General features: G+C 70.8%; 5 protein-coding genes across 5 annotated transcripts; 2 read left to right on the top strand and 3 right to left on the bottom strand.

Moving 5' to 3' along the window:
* Positions 1-108: 108 nt before the first annotated feature.
* On the bottom strand, positions 109-759 carry AURANDRAFT_5512 (hypothetical protein; the record flags this gene model as incomplete). The annotated part of the gene is made up of 1 exon (XM_009039883.1): positions 109-759. A coding segment is annotated over one exon (651 nt), but the record flags the coding sequence as incomplete, so codon positions are not given.
* A 6,476-nt stretch (positions 760-7,235) lies between these two features.
* AURANDRAFT_59151 (malic oxidoreductase) lies at positions 7,236-8,714 on the top strand (the record flags this gene model as incomplete). The annotated part of the gene is made up of 1 exon (XM_009040037.1): positions 7,236-8,714. One exon carries the CDS (start codon positions 7,236-7,238, stop codon positions 8,712-8,714), a length of 1,479 nt encoding a protein of 492 aa, XP_009038285.1.
* Positions 8,715-10,413: 1,699 nt separating this feature from the next.
* Positions 10,414-12,261, top strand: AURANDRAFT_65242 (hypothetical protein; the record flags this gene model as incomplete). Its single annotated transcript, XM_009040038.1, has 2 exons — positions 10,414-10,755; positions 10,912-12,261. 2 exons carry the CDS (start codon positions 10,414-10,416, stop codon positions 12,259-12,261), a joined length of 1,692 nt encoding a protein of 563 aa, XP_009038286.1.
* A 2,598-nt stretch (positions 12,262-14,859) lies between these two features.
* Positions 14,860-15,282, bottom strand: AURANDRAFT_15393 (hypothetical protein; the record flags this gene model as incomplete). Its single annotated transcript, XM_009040001.1, has 1 exon — positions 14,860-15,282. A coding segment is annotated over one exon (423 nt), but the record flags the coding sequence as incomplete, so codon positions are not given.
* Positions 15,283-16,233: 951 nt separating this feature from the next.
* Positions 16,234-16,695, bottom strand: AURANDRAFT_6661 (hypothetical protein; the record flags this gene model as incomplete). The annotated part of the gene is made up of 1 exon (XM_009039890.1): positions 16,234-16,695. A coding segment is annotated over one exon (462 nt), but the record flags the coding sequence as incomplete, so codon positions are not given.
* Positions 16,696-19,292: the final 2,597 nt, after the last annotated feature.

Raw genomic sequence — 19,292 nt, 5'->3', positions numbered from 1 at the left:
TCGCGCCGCGCGGCAGGCGGCCAACGCGTCGGCGACGGACGTGACGCCGCAGACCTTGGCCAGGGGCCGCGTCGCCTCGTCGGCGACGGACACCGAGGCCTCGACCGTCCCTTTCAGCTCCGCGACGAGGCGCGCGGGGTCGCTGCTCCGCATGAGCGCCTCGCCGACGAGGACGCACTCGACGTCTTTGAGCGCCACCACCTCGGAGCGCATGGACACGCCGCTCAGGGACGCGAAGACCAGGTCCTCCGACGCGCCCCGGGATCGCGCGTAACTCATCAACCGCTCCGTCGTCGACATGTCGAGCTTGAAGGAGTGCAGGTTGCGGTTGTTGATGCCGATGCACTCGACGCCGGGGCAGTCGAGGGCCAACGCCATCTCCGCCTCCGTGTGGACTTCGACGAGCGCCATGATGTTCTGCGCCGCGCACGCCTCGACGAGCGCGCGGAGCTCCGACTTTTCGAGGCACGCGACGATCAGCAGCACGCAGTCCGCGCCGTAGGCCCGCGCCTCCAGCACCTGCACGGGCCGCGACACGAAGTCCTTGCGCAGCAGCGCGGGCCGCCGCGCGCCGAGCCCGTGGACCGCCTCGCGCGCCGCGTACAAATCGTCGAGCGAGCCCTGGAACCAGTCGGGCTCCGTGAGCACGGAGATCAAGGACGCGCCGGCGGACGCGTAGAGCGACGCGACGTCGGCGATGGCCGCGTCGACGTTGATGGGGCCCTTGGACGGGCTCGCGCGTTTGAACTCGGCGGCGATCGCCACGCTATCGCCCGCCGCGTCCGCGCGGAGCCGCTTCGCGACGTCCATGGGCGCGCCGACGGCGGCGTCGACGGCGGCGACGCGCTCGCAGAGCACCCTCTCGTAGGCCGCGTCGCGCGTCTCCGCGAGGGCCGCGCAGCGCGCGTTGATGGTCTGGAGCGTGCTCATGACGTGGTCCGCGTCGCCGAAGCCCAACAGGTGGCCCGCCTCCGCCTCCGTCGACCGGAGCGGCGCCGACGCGCGGGGCGACCGCGGCGCGCCGAAGGCGCAGGCCGCGGCCACGACCACCGCGGCTCGCAGAGTTGCACAAGTCATCGCGTCGCGCTTCACCTTCGCTTCACCTTCACGGACCATGTTGTACTGCCTCTCCGTCTCTGAAGCTGCCCGTATCTCCTCGCTTCCAAGGACGATCGTCGTGATGGTGTACGGGGCCACGGCGCCCGCCGGGCCGCTGGCGGCGCCGACGCGACGGCGGCGCGGCGTCGCCGGCCTTTTTGTGGCGACGCTGGGCGGCTCCCTGCTCCTCGGGCTGCGCGTCGCCGGGCCGAGCCGCGCCCGGCTCGCGGCGCTGGTCGCGAGGCCGCACACACAAACCCTGGTGGACCCCGTGGACATCCGAATCGCCGTGAGTAACGAGTACGGGCCCTGCGAGACGGACAAGTACCCCTTCCTCTACGGCATCGACGACGCGTTGCTCGTCGAGCCCCACAAGACGACGTCGCTGACGATCGAGAACTCCGTCGCGGGCGCGGCGTACGCGTGGACCGCGGGGCCCTACGCGAACCCGAACGACGGCGTCGACGGGCCGTCGATCACCGTGACCTACACGAAGACGGGCGTCCACGCGTTGAGCGTGGAAGGCACCGTCGACGGCACCGCCACGACGCACCGTTTTACGGTTTACGCGAAATACGTCCGGCGCGAGGTCCGCGGCCTCAAGGACCGGGACCGCCTCGCGTTCCTCATGGCGGCCAAGGAGGTCTGGTCGCTGAGCACGGTCGAGGGCCAGGCGTTGTACGGGGACCGCTTCAAGAACATCGACCACCTGACGTTGATCCACAACGACTTGGCGGGCAACGACCAGTGCGACTTCATCCACGGCCAGACGGGCTACGCCTTCGTCAACGCCCACGCGGCGCTGGGCAACATGCTCGAGCAGTCCCTCCAGTCCATCGACCCGGAAGTGTCGCTGCCCTACTGGGACTACTCCATCGACAAGTGGCTCTCAGGGCAGCACAAGAGAGCGAAATTCCCAGCTTCAAAGGCTCCGATCTCGGCCGTTTTCCACTCGTTTCGGCTGATTTTTGGACGAGCGATCATCTCTCGGAACGGTCTCGAAGCGTGGATGCTTTTTCTGGAACGCGCGCGCGCGGAACACTCACGTTGAAGCGAAGGTGAATCACCCTTTTGCTGCCCAGGTGGCTCTACACGGACCGCGACGACGCGACGGGCGACCGGCTCTCGACGTCCAAGGACCTGCTGAACCTCTGGGAGTCGCCGATCTGGAGCGCGGACTACTTCGGGAGCGCGGACCCGGACACGGGCGTCATCCGCGACGGCGCCTGGGCCTACACCGAGGTGCCCGTCATCTCCGCGAAGCTCCTCAACGAGAGCGGCTTCAAGGGCCACTTCAAAACCCACGGCTTCGCGTCCTGCGTCGGCCAGGACGTCGAGGTCTGCGAGCAGCTCTGGCGCGCGGGCTTCCGCTTCGACATGGACGAGGGCGTGGACGAGGGCGAGCTCGCGGGTTTCACCGAAGACCGCACGGGCGTGGCCGAGCGCCACCTCGGCAACTCCTTCGGCCTGTTGCGGTCCCCCTGGAACATGCGCGCCGAGCCGACCCTCGTCCGCAGCCGCAAGATGTGCGGCACGGCGAACAACGCCCAGTTCCCGGACTGCACGTCGTTCATCGCGCAGCAGCGGCTGTACGACACGTTCGAGGACTACGTCGTCAACCTCCAGGTGTCGCCCCACGGCACGGTCCACGTCTTCACGGGCGGCGCTTTTGGTTCTTGTTCCGAGACCTTCGGCGACCTGTCGAAGCACGTCGACAACGCGGGCTGGGTCGAGCAGATCAAGTCGAAGAGCAGCGACGTGCAAAAAAACCTCTGGATGGACGGCCTCAAGTCGTGCCCCGCGCGCGGCGAGTGCCTCGGCATGGCCCAGGACGAGTGCTCCTGCCACTGCGTCGAGGTCGAGCACATGCTCCAGCACGAGGGCGCGAACAACGTGAGCTCGACCTACACGTGGCAGCGGTTCCTGCAGATCACGCTCGACGGCTACCGCCACGAGCGCAGCGCCCGGGACTACCTGGAGTCGTTGCCGGAGCCCGCGAAGCTCGACATCCTCAAGGACGTCTGCGTCGACGTGCTGACGGGCGACATGCTCGGGTCGAACTCGCCCTACGACGTCGCCTTCTTCGCGACGCACGTCGCCGTGGAGCGCCTCTGGCAGCGCAAGGCCCTCTCGGGCAATTTTAGCGACATGACCTGGCCCGGGCAGTCCAAGGCGACGGCGAACACGCCCCTCTGCCCGGGCCAGAAGGCGGGCTACAAACTCGTCTGGTTCGACTACGAGCTGGACGGCGCGCCGGCGATGAACTCGTCGGGCCTCACGAACGTCGCGTGGCGCGACCTGCTCAACCCGGCGAACCCGACCTACGCGGCCCACATCCCCTACGTCTACGACTCCTTCGCCTGGGACCACTGCCTCAACTACGTGACCGTGAATTCGAGCCTCGCGGAGACGGGCATCGACGCCTCTTTGATGGGCGCGGACCAGTGGGTCTGGAACGCGGCCCCCGGCCGCGACGCCGAGGTCGCCTACCAGTACCGGGACCCCGTCCACGACCGCGTCTCCCAGGCGCTGGAGGCGCTGGGCGGCGACGACGACGACGTCGAAAGGCCCGCGGACCGGCAGCCGCCGGCGCGGCCGCCGGCGTTCAGCGACGACGACCGCGTCTTCGACGCTCTAACCGGCGAGGCGCTCCACCGCACGGCCTGCACGGAGGGCTGCAACTGCAGCACGCTCACGGAGCCCGCGCTCCGGGGCATGGACGTGACGACGTACTTCCCCGACTCGGGCAGCGGCTCCGTGTCCGAGGGCTCCGCGGAGTTCCAGGCGGAGTTCGGCGGGTTCCTCTATTATTTCGCCAACGCGACGAACCGGGACACGTTCCGGGCGAACCCCGTCGACTACCTGCCCATGTACGGCGGTTTCTGTTCCTACGGCATCGCGACCGAGTACGAGTCCGACGGCTTCTACTGGAACGCGTCGAACCTGGGGCCGCCCATCTCGACGTCGGACTACAAGGTCATCAACGGGTCGCTCTACATGTTCATGTCGTCGACCGTGGCCGAGGACTTCGTGGCCCAGGTCGACCTCATGATCGAGTGGGCGAACTCGCGCTGGAGCAAGTGGTTCCCGGACCCGGCGACGCCGCTCGTCAACACGGCCTGCGTCTGCTCGAACACGGAGGACGACGACGACGGCGTCGAGCTCTGCTACTGGTAGTCGCCTTCGTTTTTAAACTCGCTTTTTCTTAGCCGGGCCGCCGCTTCTTCCCCCGGCCCACGTTGATGCCGCCGACGAGGTTCAGGCGCATGCAGAACTTGAAGAAGGAGGTCCGGTCCATGCCCCGGGCGTCGCGCTGGGTCGTCGCGAGGCCCGCGTAGCTTTTTTCCCAGTGGCGCTCGATGAGGGGCGTCGTCCAGTTGTCGTAGGCGACGCGCGGCATCACGGGCGGCGGCAGCGTCGCAAGGAGCGCCTCGAGCTCCGCGAAGGCGAGGAAGCCGTCGCCGTCTTCGTCGCCCTTCACAAAAAGGACGTCCGCCGCGGCGCGCCGCTTCGTCAGGTCCGGCCCGCCGGAGATGCCCGGGTTGATCCACGGGAACGCGCCCGCGGGCGCCCTCTTCGGGTCGAGGTGCAGGAACGGCCCGAGCCGCTCCCAGCCCTCGCCGCGCATGACGTCCATCACTAAAAGCTGGCAGCAGGGGATCAACCGCAAGACCTTGGCGTAGTGCTCGAGGTAGCGCTTGCGGTAGAGGTGCGCGTCGAAGGCCACGGCGCCGAAGGCCGACGCGCGATTCCGGCCGATCGTCGTCCCCCGGATGGGCCGCGAGAACTGCTGGAAGGCCGACCGCCCCCAGTCGTCCAGGCGCCGCGTCGTCAGCACAAACAACGCGTCGGGGTGGGCCGCGAGGAGCTCGTCGACGAAGGCCGCGGTCGGCAGGTCCGTGCCTCCGGTATGGCGAGCGAAGAGCCGCTTCGTCCGCGCGGCGACCGCCGAGCCCCGGCGCGCCGCCTCGCCGCCGGCCCAGAACTCCAACACGTCGGCCTCGCTCGCCGCGTCGACGACGGCGGGCCAGAACTCGTCGGCCATGTCGCTGTTCGAGAAGCCGACGCTCAGCAAGGCGTTGTGGAGCGACGTCGTGCCCGTCTTGCTGAGGCCGACGCCGAAGACCTTGCGCGGCCGGTCCCGCGCCCGGAAGCCCGTCGCCACGTAGGGCGCCGCCGGGTCCGGGCAGGCGCGGGCGTCGTAGTTGAGCACGCGCCGCCGCGCACTCGGCCAGCCGGCGGGCGTGGCGTCGACGCCCTCGGACCGGAGGAACTCGGCGGCGAAGGCGACGTCCTCGAACGCGACGTGCGCGCAGCGGTCCTCCGCGTTTTCCGGCAGCGCGCTGCGCCAGAGGCACGCGGCGAGCGCGAGGCGTTTGAGCATCTCACTCAGGGCTCCATCGTCCAAGTCGACGTCAAGGTGTGAGATGGCGCAGACGACGTTGAATCGACGGCTCGACGCCGCCGATAGGGCTCAGATCTCAAACGGTTCCGACCGCCTCGACCGCTCCCGACGCCTCAAAACGCACTCGTAGAAGCTGCTTATGTCCACGCGAGTTCACCCCATCGATCCCCTCGACGTCGCCGCCGCCGGGCGCAAGTCGCCGGCCGGAAGCTTCGGGCTCTTCTCCGCGGTTTCTCCGCCCAAGAAGGGCGACAAGTCCTCCTCCGACGAAGAAGAATACGCGGCCTACGAGGCCCACCAGGGCCGCCCCCGCGCGGATTCGAACGCGAGCAGCACGTCCAGCTTGATCGACGAGTGGTGGAAGAAGCGCGGCCAACGCGACGCCGACATGCGCCGCGGCGCCGCCAAGTCCGACGCCGCGGCGCGGCGCGGCGCAAAGGACTCGGTCGCGTCGCGGACTCGGTCGAAGGTCACCGCGGCCGACGACGTGCTCACGCGCGAGGAGGTCGACGACGTCGTCGAGCTCAAGGGCGACCTCGACCGCCTGCTCGCGGCAAGCCCGCACTGGCGGCGCTCGCTCTGCAAGTACCTGCCCGCCGGCCTCGCGCGCTTCGTCCCCGACGAGATTGATGAGACGCACGCCGTGGCGTTCCTCGCGGGCGCCGTCGTCGCCGCGCTCGTCCTCTCCAAGCCCAAGTAGCGCGGGTGTACATAGGGCGTGTAAGATTACGTGGCGCGCGCCCGGGACGACGTCCGCCGCGACGACGTCCGGACGTCTAAGATCACGTAACGCGCGCCCGTAGCCGCGCGGCGACGACGGGAAGCATGGCGACGTCCGCCGCGACGACGTCCGCCGCGTCGAGCGCGTCGAGGTCGTCAGCGGCAAAATACCGGATGGAACGCTGGCCCTCGAGCGCGTGCGGCGTTCCGGTCCAGGCGTCGACGAGAAAGAGGGGCATGAGGAGGTGCCGCGCGCCGAGCGATCGGCTCGCGAACGTCACGGGCTCGAACGACGCCGTCGCGTCGACGACGACGTCGAGCTCCTCGCGGAGCTCGCGCGCCAGGGCCGCTTCAGGCGTCTCGCCGGCGTCGACCTTGCCTCCCGGGAACTCCCAGAGGTCCCGGCCGTCGACGGCGCGCGTCGCCATGAGCACTCGATGCGCCTCGTCGACGAGCGCCGCGGCGACGACGAGTAGCACGCTCGACGACTCCGGCGCGCCGCCCGCGCGCACCGCCAGCGCGCGCGGTGCTGCTCGTCGCGACGACTCCGGCGCGCCGCGCGGTGCTCGTCGCGCGTCGCTGCACCGCAGGGCATGGTGGCTGGTGCAGCACAGAAGCAGGCAAGCGGCAGAGCGCCACATCGCTGCGTTTTTTGGCGCAGCGATGGCGATGCGACGCGTTCGCGCGCTGCGACGGATGATTCGTGCGCGCGATGACGGCGGCAGGCCGGCCTAGCCGCGCGCCAGCCACTGCAACCTGGCCAACTTGCACTCAAATTGCCACTCGATTTATTGCATCCGATTTTGCGATGAAGGCGCCACCAGCGAGGCGCGCGCTCGCCGCAGCTGCATGGCTATTGCTGCTCGCAGCTGGCGAAACTCGCAATGGCTTCCAGGAGCTCAAGACGCCGTGGCTCAACCGCGGCACGTCGACGCCGGTGCCGCGCCCGGCGCACCTGCGCGGCCTGCTGCCCCACGGCGAGATCCCGCTGGCGCTGCGCGTCGAGCACGCCATGGCCGCGCTCCGGCGCCACGCCCACGCCATCGACAAGTACCAGTTCCTGCAGCACGTCCAGGACAGCGACGAGACGCTCTACCAGGCGATTCTGCTGGAACACACCGCTGAGGTCATGCCCATCGTCTACACGCCGACGGTCGGCGAGGCGTGCCAGCGCTGGGGCGAGCTGCACCACGCAGGCCCGCGCGGCGTCTACGTGACCCTGGACGACCTCGGCGGCGTGCGCGCCGCGCTCGAGAACGCCGCGCGCGACGCGGTCGACGTCGTGGTGGTGACGGACGGCGAGCGGATTTTAGGCCTCGGCGACCTGGGCGCGCACGGCATGGGCATCCCCGTCGGGAAGTTGGCGTTGTACTCCTGCTGCGCGGGCATCGACCCGGCGCGCTGCCTGCCCGTCGCGCTCGACGTCGGCACGGACAACGAAGAGCTCCGCGAGTCGCCGTCGTACGTCGGCGCGCGCCGGCCGCGCGACCGGTCGGCCAACTACGACGCGCTCGTCCGCGAGCTCGTCGACGCGGCGAAGGAGCTCTACGGCGCGAACGTGTTGATCCAGTTCGAGGACTTTGGGAACGCGAACGCGTTCCGTCTGCTCGAGGAGTACCGAAGCGAGTGCTGCTGCTTCAACGACGACATCCAGGGGACCGCGGCCGTCGTCTTGGCCGGGCTTTTGAGCTCGCTGCGCATCACCGGCGGGACTCTGGCGGACCAGACGTTCCTGTTCTTCGGCGCCGGGGAAGCGGGCGTCGGCATCGCGAATCTCGTGTCCGAGGCCGTCGCGCGCGAAACGGGCGAGGCGCTCGACGACGCGCGGAAGCGCGTCTTCCTCGTGGACAGCCAGGGCCTCGTGACGAGCGCCCGCGGCGACCTGGCGGTCCACAAGGCCCCCTACGCGCGCGACGTCGGCGGCGCGGCGACGCTCCTCGACGCCGTGGAGCTCGCGAAGCCGACGGCCTTGATCGGCGTCGCCGCGGTCCCCGGCGCGTTCGACGCGGCGGTCCTCGAGGCCATGCAGCGACTCAACGACCAGCCCGTCATCTTCGCGCTGTCGAACCCGACCTCGAAGGCCGAGTGCACGGCCGCGGAGTGCTACGCGGCCGCGCCGCGCGCCGTCTTCGCGTCGGGGTCGCCCTTCGACGCGGTGACCATGCCCGACGGCTCGGTCCGCGTGCCGGGCCAGGGCAACAACGCCTACTGCTTCCCGGGCATCGGCCTCGGCGCGGTCCTCGCGGGCGCGACGCGCGTCACGGACGAGGACATGTACGCCGCCGCGACGGCCCTCGCGGCGTCCGTCGCCGACGACCGCCTCGCCCAGGGCTGCGTCTACCCGCCCCTCGCCGACATCCGCGACGTCTCCGCGCGCGTCGCCGCGGCCGTCGCGGCGAACGCCTACGACGCGGGCACGGCGACGAAGCTCCCGCGGCCGGCGGACCTCGTCGCCGCGGCGCGCGCGGCCATGTGGCGGCCCGGGGGCTGAGTCAGTTATGAGTACGAAAGTAACCAAGCCGGCTCGCAAGAAAGACGCTTCAAGCACCGACGCTAGCTAAGGTAACCTTGATCAATTCCATCATCCAGTTCTTCGGCCGCCGGCCCAAGAGCTTCTACTTCCCGCGCTGGCTCTTCGTCCTCGCGCCCGCGGCCGACGACGCCCGCTGGCGCCCGAGCGCCGCCGCGAGGTAACGCGCGATGTTTAGCCCTCCTCGGGTCCCAGGGACGCCTCGCCGGCGACGACGACCGACTCGGCGGTCTGCAGGACCGCGAGGACGACGGTGAGCGCGGAGAAGCTCACGCCGAAGAACAGGGCCAGGCCCGGCCCCACAACGTCGCGGAGGAAGGCCGCCTTCGACCGCCGGTACCCGACGTAGTCCCTCGGGTCGCGGTCGCGCGGGATGGACCAGAGGCACGCGACGGGGACGACGTAGCAGGTCACGCAGACGCCCGTCGCCCCCGAGAGCGAGAAGATGAGCAGCGACTCGAGCGTCGACGCCAGGACGACGCTCAGGACCACGAGCGCCAGCACCGCCGCCGTGACCGCGCCGTCCGTGACCTCCCGTCCCGCGAGCGCGGCGACGGAATCGCGCAGGGGGTTCAGCATGGGCGCCGTCGCGAGCGCGAGGTAGAGCACGGTGCCGCCGGGCACGAAATTCGCGGCCCAGGCGCCGCCGCGGACGCCCGGCGAGAACGCCGTCGACACGTCCGAGGGCGTGGCCCGCCCGAGCCACGACGCGCCGGCGACGCCGAGGACGACGTAGATCAACGTCGTCGTGAGGAAGCAGGCGTGCGTCGCCCGCGCGACGACGCCCAGGCGCCCGGGCCGGTCGTCGACCATGGACAGCGCGATGGGGCCGACGTAGAGCGAGTAGCCGAGCGTCGAGACCGCGGACGGCAGCTCCGCCCACGACTCGGGCGCGAGCGGCGGCGCGCCGCCGTCGCCGAGCGTCGCGGCGCAGGCGCCGACGACGGCGAGGAGCAGCGCCGCGAGGAACAGGAGCCCCAGCCCCGAGGTCCAGGCCATGTCGTCGAAGGCGCGGAGGCCGGCCGCGGCCGCGCCGAGGCCCGCGGCCGCCGGCGCTAAAACCCGCGCCTCCGCCGCCGCGCGCCAGCCCGACGCCGTGTGCACGGCGCGCGCCGCGTTCTCGCCGACGGCCGCGAGGCAGGCCGCGAGCGACCCGAAGAGGAGGATAGCGCTCGACGCTTCGACCGCGAGTTTGGTCCGCGCGGAGAAGTTGGCGCGCGCCGCGAGGTCGCTGTAGCTGCGCGCGACGCGCTCGCCGAGGCGCAGCGGCGCCGCCGCCGCCAGCAGCCACTGCGTCGTCGCGTCGTTGAGCAGCGCGACGGCGACGCAGCAGGCGACGCCCAGCGGCACGCCCACGGCGGCGAAGCAGTGCGGCAGCGGCAGGACGCCGGAGCCGCTGATGGCCAGCTGGAGCGTAATCCAGCAGTTGAGCTCCTCGCGACTCGGCCAGGCGACCATGCCGCAGCAGCGCGGTCGGAGCGCCCGCAGGGCGACGCAGCAGCGCGGTCGGAGCGCCTTGCGCGACGGCGGCAATGGCGGCACTTGAATCGCCACAGCAATCTCACGTCAAAACAACGGCAAGGTGCCGCGCTGCAAAATGCTCTCGATGCAAAAAAATATGAATCGCGATGCGGCTGGGCAGCCTCGGAGATAGCGCGCGATGCTGCTCGTAATCCTCCTGCTGCTCCCGATCGCCGCGAGCGACGCCTACTGCGACGCGCGCGCCTTCGGCGCCGCGGGCGACGGCGTCAGCGACGACACGGCGGCCATCACCGCGGCTTTGGGCGCCTGCGACCACGTCGTGCTGCGCAAGGGCTCCTACCTCTCCGGCACGGTGCGCCTGCGGAGCCACAGCGTGCTCGAGATCCGCGCGTCCGCGGCGCTGCTCGCCATCAAGGCGAAGCGGGGCCGCTACGCGCGGCCCGAGGCCGACTTCTACAGGAAGCGGAAGAAGACGGCCTGGAACCAGGGCCGGAACAGGGTGATGCAACGTCGCTTCAACGTGAGTGTTCCGCGCGCGCGCGTTTCGGAACTAGCATCCACGCTTCGAGAGCGCTCCGAGAGATGATCGCTCGTCCAAAAATCAGCCGAAACGAGCGGAAAACGACCGAGAGAGGAGCCTTTGACGTTGGGCATGTCGCACCCTTTTCCTGCCCAGGCCTGGAACCAGGACCGGTTCCAGGACTACGGCCACAGCAACCTCGACGACGCTCTAATCCTCATCCACGACTGCGAGAACGTGACGCTGCGCGGCGGCGGCGCCGTCGACGGCCGGTCGGAGATCCCGCACACGGAGCCCGTCGGCGGCCGCTTCGACCCCGCGACCAACTACCCGACGAAGCTCATCGTCGTCAAGTCGTCGAAGAACGTCGCCATCCACGGCAGCGCCGGCGAGCCCCTGCGCCTCGCCCGCGGCGGCTGGATCACGCTCCTGCTCAACAACGCGTCCCACGCGGTCGTCCGCCACGTCGACGTCGCCGCGGCCCGCGACGGCGTCAACGTCATCTCGTCGCGCCACGTCAAGCTCGACCGTTTGCACGTGCGCGGCGGCTCCGACGACGCCATCGCGCTCAAGTCGGACTGGGCGCTGCGGCGCGTCCTGCCCATGTACGACGTCCAGGTCACGAACTCCGTCGTCCGCTCGGAGAAGTGCAACGGCCTGCAGATCGGCTCGGAGACCGTGGGCAACATCTCCGACATCTTATTCCACAACGTGACGGTGCTCGGCGCCGCCAAGGCGGCCATGTCCATCGTGACCATGGACGGGTCCCACATCTCCCGGGTCCGCTACGAGCGGATCCGCGCGCAGAACGTGCAGGCCCTGGCCTTCATCGTCGTCGGCGCGCGCCTGCGGCGGCCGGGCATCGGCGATGCTCAAGTTGTGATGGACGAGTGGATCGGCACCATTTCCGACGTGTCCATCAACAACGTGCTCGCGCACAACGTGTCCGCGCCGAACGCGTGGAAGGGCTACTCCTACAACTACTCGACGCATCTGGACGGGCTGGCCAAGGGCCGGTGGACGTCGGGCTCGAAGCGGTCCGTGCCCGCCTACGAGGCCCTGGAGAACCACCCGCTCGGGCCGCGGATCTCCATCACGAACGTCCGCGCGGAGGTCTGGGGCAAGGGCGAGGCCGCGATGAAGCTCTGGGAGCCCGCGCACAACCCCAAGTCCTACGTCGAGCGCAACGTCGGCCCGTCGCCGGCCTTCGGCGCCTTCGTGCGCAACGCCGTCGACGTGACGCTCGAGAAGTGGGACGTGCGCGCGGCGCACAACGACGACCGGCCGGCCTTCGTCTTCGACGGCGTCCGCGGCAACCGCCTCGTCAACTCCGCCGCGGACCGGGGCGCGGCGAGCGCCTTCGACGTGGGCCTGCGCAACGCCGCCGACGTCGCCGTCCACGGCGGGCTCAAGGCCGTCGACGAGGGCGCCTTCGAGGTGCGCCAGCGCATCAAGCCGCCGCTCAACTCGGGCCTGCCCTACCCGCCCTACTTCTTCGACACGTAACGCGTTAGGACAGGACGCACCGGGCCTGGTCCGCTCGTCGTCGGCCCAGGACGCCGCGAAGCCGCGCGACGTCGTCCGCGGCGCTCATGAGCGACGCGGACCGTCGCGCGCCCTTCCAGAGCACGATCGGCAGCTCGCCGTCCCCGAGCGTCGCGACGAGGGAGCCGACGCCGACGTCGTCCGGCGCCGCGGTCCGGCCGTCCTCCAGGAGCGCCGCGTAGGCCGCCGCGTCGAGCCTCAGCCGCCGCTTGTCGCCGAGCGACGGCAGGAGCGCGGCGACGCCGTCGCCGCAGAGCCGGTGGGGCATGCCGCCCGCGGCGCCGCCGCCGCGCCGGTCGAGGATCTTGACGCCCGCGTGCTCGACGGCGCGGCCCGCGGCCTGGAGCCGCGACGCCTCGTCTCGCGCCTCGTCGCTCAGCAGCCACGCGGCCTCGCCGTGTTCGGACCGGACCATGACGTGGCCGGGCGCCGCCGCGAGGTCGAGGAAGTCGGCGACCGCCGCCCAGGCGTCGGCGCCCATGGGCCGGTAGGCGCCGTCGACGAGAGGCGGCGCCGGGGGCGGCGGCGGCGGCGGAGGCGGCGTCGCCGACGCGCGCTTCTCCAGAACGGCGCAAAAAAAACCGCCCGTGTCGCCGTCGTGCGGCAGGAACCGCAGGCACCGCTCGAGCGGCGGCGCGTCCTGCTTCGGCGGGAAGCGGCTGCCGCCGTCGTCGTCGAGGCGCGCGACGCCGCCGCCGTCGTCCCTGCAAGGGGCCCACGTCGTCAGCCCCGGCCGCGCCGGCAGCGGCGACGCCGCGGCCGCGAGCTCGAGCGTGGGCTCGAGGCGCAGCACCTCCGCGACGACGGCCTCGTTCTCGACGGGGTTCAACGAGCACGTGCTGTAGACCATGCGCCCGCCGGGCCGCAGAAGCGCCGCGCAGCGCCGCGCGATCGCGACCTGCGTCCCGTGGAGCCTGTCGCCGCCGTCGCAGGCCCAGGCCTCGCGCACGCGCGGCGCCTTGCGGATCGTGCCGTCGCCGGAGCAGGGCACGTCGCAGAGCACGCCGTCGAAGCGGCCGTCCGGCCCCGGCAAGCGCGCCGCGTCTCCGGACGCGACGACGAGCCGAGCCGCGCGGACGCCGAGCCGCGCGGCGCAGTGGCACGCGAGCGCGTAGGACCGCTTCTTGGACAGGTCGTTGGCGACGACGAGGCCGCCGGGGCCGCAGCGCTCCAGGAGCTGCGCGGTCTTGTTGCCGGGAGCCGCGCAAGCGTCGAGCACGGCCCAGCCCGGCGCCGCGCCGAGCAGCAGCGCGGGCACCATGGACACGGCCTCCTGCCGCGACAGGTTCCGGCTCGTCGTGCCGGAGACGAGGAAGTCGCGGAGCGCCGCGTCGCGCGCGGCGTCGCGCGCCGCCCGGAGGCCCCGGCGCGACTCGCCCGCGAACGTCCACGCGGTCGACGCGCCGCAAGCGTACCACGGCAGCCGCGTCGCGCCGAGCCGCGCGGCCTCGGCCTCGAGCCAGGCCGCGTGGCCGTCGTGCGTCGCGTCGGTGATGCGGAACGTGATGGGGAGCGGCGTTGCGAGCGTTTTGAGGAAGGTCGGCCACTCGCTGTCGGGCACGATGTGTTGCAAGGCGTAGTAGGTCTCGAAGCGCGCGGCGCCCTGCTTGTCTTTCTTGGATTTGGGCATCGGTGTCACGAGTGCGTGTTCTGTGATTGCTGGCAGCTTATTGCTGCAAAAGTGCGGCGGCTAGCAGCCTTAGAGTGGCACATCGCCTGTGGCAAAATCAACATCGAGTGCAAGCCCTGGTCAACCAAAGCGTCGAGCGTCGTGTCCTTCGCGTTCACAACGGGAGCGCTCCATTCCAGCAGTGCGCCGGGGTCCGTAGATGACGCGCTGGGTCGCATTGATGGTCGTCTGCGGCGCGAGCGCCTTTAGCAGCCGCCGCAGTCCATCTACATCGCTTCACATGCCCTCGACCAGTCGGCAGCACTTACGGTCCGATGCCGCGCTGATCGACGCGCGCGCGCGGCAACGCACGGCGCTCCGTGCCAAGGAATCCTCGTCACCCAACGCGCGCGCGCGGCGGCGCACAGCGTCGCGCGCGAAGGACTCCGACGAGGACGCGCGGCCTCCTGGCTTCGGCGAAGGCTGCCTCGAGCCGAAGGACCAGGCGGGGCTCGCGTTCCTCGCGGTGCTGAGCGGCTGGCACTTCTTCATCGGCCCCGTCGTGCGCGAGGCGGTCCTCGCGGCGCGGGCCGCCGAGGCCGCGTTGTGACGCGCGTCGTCGGACCGAGGTTCGACTTGTGAGGGCGTCCCCTATAGCACTCGCGGCGACGGTGGTTTATGGGGCGGGGTGCGTCGCGCGAGCGGCATAGGGGGAAGCGGGGGCGGCGCGAGAGGGGGGGGCATCGGGCGGCCGGCTCCGGGAGCGGCGCCCGGCGAAGGGGGGACGGCGAGTCGGGGGCAAGGGGCGGGGGACCGCGGCGGCGGCCGGCGAGCCGCAAAAAAGGCGGGGGCGCGGCTCACAGGAGCGCCGCGCCCCCTCGTCTTCGCATGACCGCCTAGCAGTCGCCGCCGAAGACGTTGGGCAGGAAGACGCGGATGAGGTCCTGCGCGACGAAGAAGCCGTAGGACACGAACATCGCGTTGCCCATGGACTTGGTCATCCGCCACTTGTTGTAGTTGATCATGCCCACGACGAGGCAGATCATGCCGATCAGCACCATGATGGAGATGGCCAGGTTGCCCGCGCAGACGAGCACGGGCTCGTCGTGGTAGATCGCGTAGCAGAGCCACGGCACGGGGAGCCCGAAGAGCACGTCGAAGATGTTCGAGCCCACGCTCGACGACACGGCCATGTCGCCGTGGCCCTGGCGCGCGACGATGACCGACGAAAGCAAATCCGGCACGGACGTGCCCGCCGCTAAGAAGGTCAGCCCCATGACGACGGAGGGAATCCCGAGCGTGTCGCCGACGACCGTCGCCCACTCGACCATGAAGTAGGAGAAGATGCCGATCCAGAGGATGGACACGACGAAGCGCGCGTAGGGCCCGAGGCAGGTCATGGAGCCCTTGAAGAGCGCCACGAGCGGGAACGACGCGACGAAGAAGAACTTGCCGGACGGGCTCGCGTCCGCCGGCCACGACAGCGACAGGCCCTCGCCGTCCTCCTCGTCGCCCGCGGCCTCGACGACGGCCTTGGTCTGGCTCGACTTGGCCTGGAAGAACTCGGACGTGGCGAACCAGGCCTTGAACTCGTCGAAGCCCACGGTGTCCGTCGACGCGGGCAGGGGCGCGCCCTTGTCCGTGAGCTCGATGCCCGCCGTCTCGACGCCCGACGCCCGCGCGCCGTCCTTGATCTCCGCGATGGCTTTCAGGGCGCCGTCCTCGTCGACGTCGTCGTCCCCGGACATCTGCTTGAGCACGTGGACGACCTCGGACGCGTCGAGGCGGCCGTCGCCGTTGAGGTCGAACATGTCCCAGCAGCGCCGCGTCTCCGCGAGGACCTGGGCCTCGCAGGTCGAGTACCACTTGACAAAGGCCTCGCGCGTGATCTCGCCGTTGCCGTTGCCGTCCATGTCCTCGACGGCTTTCGCCATCGCCTCGGGCGAGAGCTGCTCGTCGCAGCAGCCCTCCTTGCGCAAAAAGGCCTCGAGCTCGTCGCGGTCGATCTTGCCGCTGGCGTCGGCGTCGATGCCGTCGAAGGTCTCGTTGGCGTCGCCGACGATGCGCGTCACCGCGGCGATGCCCGCCATCTCGAAGACGGTCTTGCGCTCCGTCAATATCGTGAAGACGCCCGCGCGGAAGCGGCCCGCGAGGGCCTTGGACCGCGCGTTGACCTGGGACGCGCGCCGGGGCTTGGCGCCCGTCGCGGGCTCCTCGACCTCGCGCGATGCCTCGGGCTCGACGGCCTCGTCGTCGGCCTCGGCGATCTCCGCGCGGCACTCCGCGTCCGACTTGCCCATGACGCGCTTCATGAAGGCGTAGTGCAGGTTCTTGTTCTGGGCCATGACCGCCAGGTACCCAAAGTACATGAGGAAGAGGATGAGCGACTCGTACCAGTGGATGACCGCGGGGTCCGAGTTCGCGAAGAAAAACGTCAGCGCGCCGAGCGCGATCGCGTAGTACGTGCAGTCCCTCAGCAGGGGCCACCAGGTGAGCACGAGGGGCGCCGGCGCGGCCGACGCGCAGACGCCGATGACGAAGAGGATGTTGAAGACCGCGGACCCGACGATCGTGCCGAAGCCCAAGTCGGACCGCTTGAACGTCGCGACGAACGACGTGAAGAGCTCCGGCGCGGAGCCGCCCGCGGCCATCAGGGTCGCGCCGGCCATGTCGAGGGACATGTGCATGTCCTCGGCCATCTCCTCGAGGGCGGGCACGAAGTACTCGTCGCAGACGATCGCGAGCGCGAGGAACATGTACGTGATGCCTCCGATGTAGAAGACGACGAGCCACCGCGGGTCCGCGCGGACCTTGTCGCTCCCCGAGCAGCAGCCGTCGTCGTCGTCGTCGCCGCCGAGCCGGCGCCGCGCCTCGCTCCCGACCATGGTGATGGAGACGAGGAAGACCGCGAGCACGAGGAGGCTGCTCCGCAGCACCCAGGTGCGCACGCGCAGCCCGCGCCGCGCCGTCGATCGCTTCAGGGCCAGGGCCGTCGCGGGGCCCCGCCGCCGACGCCGCAGCGTCGACTGAAGCCCGTCCATGGCCGCCCGCCCGGGGGGGAAGTTCTGCTGCCCGCGCGCGTCGTGCGAGACCGACTGTTGTTATCGGCGTCCTCAAGGACCTCGGAGCCGAGCACTTGGCGTGCGTTCCTTCACCACCGACTCGATGCCGCCGCATGTGCCGCCGCGGCGCCGGACTTCCGCGGCGCGGCGGCCGCGGCGCGCAGACTTTCGCGCAGCACCTCGCGCAGATTCGCGCAGCTGCAGCGCATGCCCGATGCTCTAGCCCGATGCACCCAGGTAAGAACCTCTCCAACCAAAAAGAAGACACAAACAAAAACGACGACGGTCGCGCGTTAAAACGACGGCGCCTCACCACTCCTGTTGCCTCACGGGCGACTTCGACTTGCGGGCCGGGGCCGCCGGCGCGCCGGCGCGCTCTCGGACGCAGCGGTCCGAGTCCTCCGGCGCGAAGATGAGCCGCCCGTCGTCCGTCTCGATCTGGTAGGGCGCGAAGAAGCCCGGCGGGAACCCGGCCTCGCTGTACCAGAGCGCGACGACGGTCCCCGGCTGCCAGACGCCCTTGCCCACGCAGCACTCGACGGCCTGGCCCATGACGAAGCGGAGCTCGTCGTCGCTCGGCGGCGCGGGGGCCGGCGGCCAGGGCGTCGACCGGCCCCGGCGCCAGTCCTCGAGGACCTCCGGCGGCGGCATCGACCCCTCCTCCTCGAGGTCCGCGGGCTGCATGTGGTCGACCTCGAAGGGGAAGCCGATCTCGCCGCGGATCGCGTTGTCGAAGACGAAGGACACGACGGTGTCGATGGGCGAACACGCCGGGTCGCCGCAGACGATCTCGCGCACGTCGATGCGCAGCTGCTGCGGGTTCGCCGCGAGCTGCCGGAAGTTCGGCGGTAATTTCTGCCGCACCCACTGGGACACGCGCCTACGCAAAAAGGTCAGGGATTCGGCCGGGCGGCGGAAGCGGGGGGCACTCACTGGATGGCGACGCGCTTCTCCTTCTTCTTGTTCACGTTAGCGGGGTCGAACATGGTTCTTCTTAGCGTCGTGGGAGAGGGGCGAAGACGTCAAGGGGGCGTTGGGGGCGCGTCGCGACGCTGTGCACCCGAGTCCGCGGCTTCGCTAGGATCTCGCTAGGCGCCGACAGTCAGTGCAGCAACGACGTCAACGTCCTCGAGTTCAGGCGTGCGCAGGCGCCGCAGACTTCGCCGCAGCGCGTGCGGGCATGCCCTGCGAGGAGGAGAGCTCGTAAAGAACCAGCACCGCGGAACGATGATAAACCCCCAAACCCCCAGCCTCAGTCGTCCCAGTTGCCCCGGCGCGGCGCGTCGAGGGACCGGTCCCAGGCGTCGTAGCGGGCGCCCGTCTTGGCCTTCTTCGGCTTCGGCCTGGGCCGCGGCGCCGCGGCGGCGTCGTCGTCGTCCCAGCCGCCGACCTCGAAGCCGCCCCAGACCGTGTGGTTCGAGGGCGCCGCCTCGAGGGGCAGCGGCGGCGGCATCGCCGGCCGCGCCTTCGGCGACTCCGTCGGGCCCGGCGGCGGCATGTCGAGGCTCGGGCCGCGGACGCGCGGCGAGAAGGGCGGCCGCGGCGACAGCGGGCCCAGGGCCGCCGTCGTGTCGCCGTCGTCGTCGTCGTCCGAGGAGGCGTCGGCCTCCCGCGCCGCCTTCGGCGCCTCCTCCTCCTCCTCCTCCTCCTCCTCGTCCTCGTCGACGACGCAGAGCCGGAGGCGCTTCCGCCGCCGCTTGCCCACGGCGAGCTTGCGCGGGTAGCCGTGGCTCACGGCGACGACGCGCTTCCGCGCCTTGTCGCGCGCGGCGAGCAGGCGCCGCCGGCCCGTCAGCAGGTCCATGGCGACGACCGAGACGACCGTCGGCGTCGCCGGCGGCGCCGGCGCGGGCTCGGGCAGGTCGATGGGGTTGTTGCTCTCGATGCTCGCGGCGCGCTCCCGCGACACGAGCTGCTCCGGCGGCCGCGTGTCGCGCGCGTAGAAGAGCATGTAGGCCCTCTGGCGGAGCACGTCGGCGAGCGCGCACGCGCGGACCGCGTCGTCGTCGAAGGACGACCAGGCCCCCGACCGCGTCCGACAAAAGGCCGTGTAGTGGCCGCTGTGCGTCGACTGGCCGTGGTGGACGAGGACGCCGACGAGGCCGTAGGACGCGGCGCCGCCGTCCGTCGTCTTGAGCTCGAGGCGCGCGCCGAAGGCGACGTGCGCGTCGACCTTGCGCGCGACGCGGCCCCGCGCGTCGAAGCGCTTGAGGTGCACGACGAGGGCCTCGGGCGCCGCGGCGACGCCGAGGCGCTTCGTCGCGCGCACGGGCTCGGAGCAGCCGCCGCAGCGCCACGCGTTCTTCGCGTCGAGCTTCTCG

The sequence above is a fragment of the Aureococcus anophagefferens genome, assembly GCF_000186865.1.
Source record: "Aureococcus anophagefferens unplaced genomic scaffold AURANscaffold_13, whole genome shotgun sequence".
NCBI lineage: Eukaryota > Pelagophyceae > Pelagomonadales > Pelagomonadaceae > Aureococcus > Aureococcus anophagefferens.
Note: the sequence above shows the minus strand (reverse complement) of the source record. Positions and strands in the feature narration are given on the sequence as shown.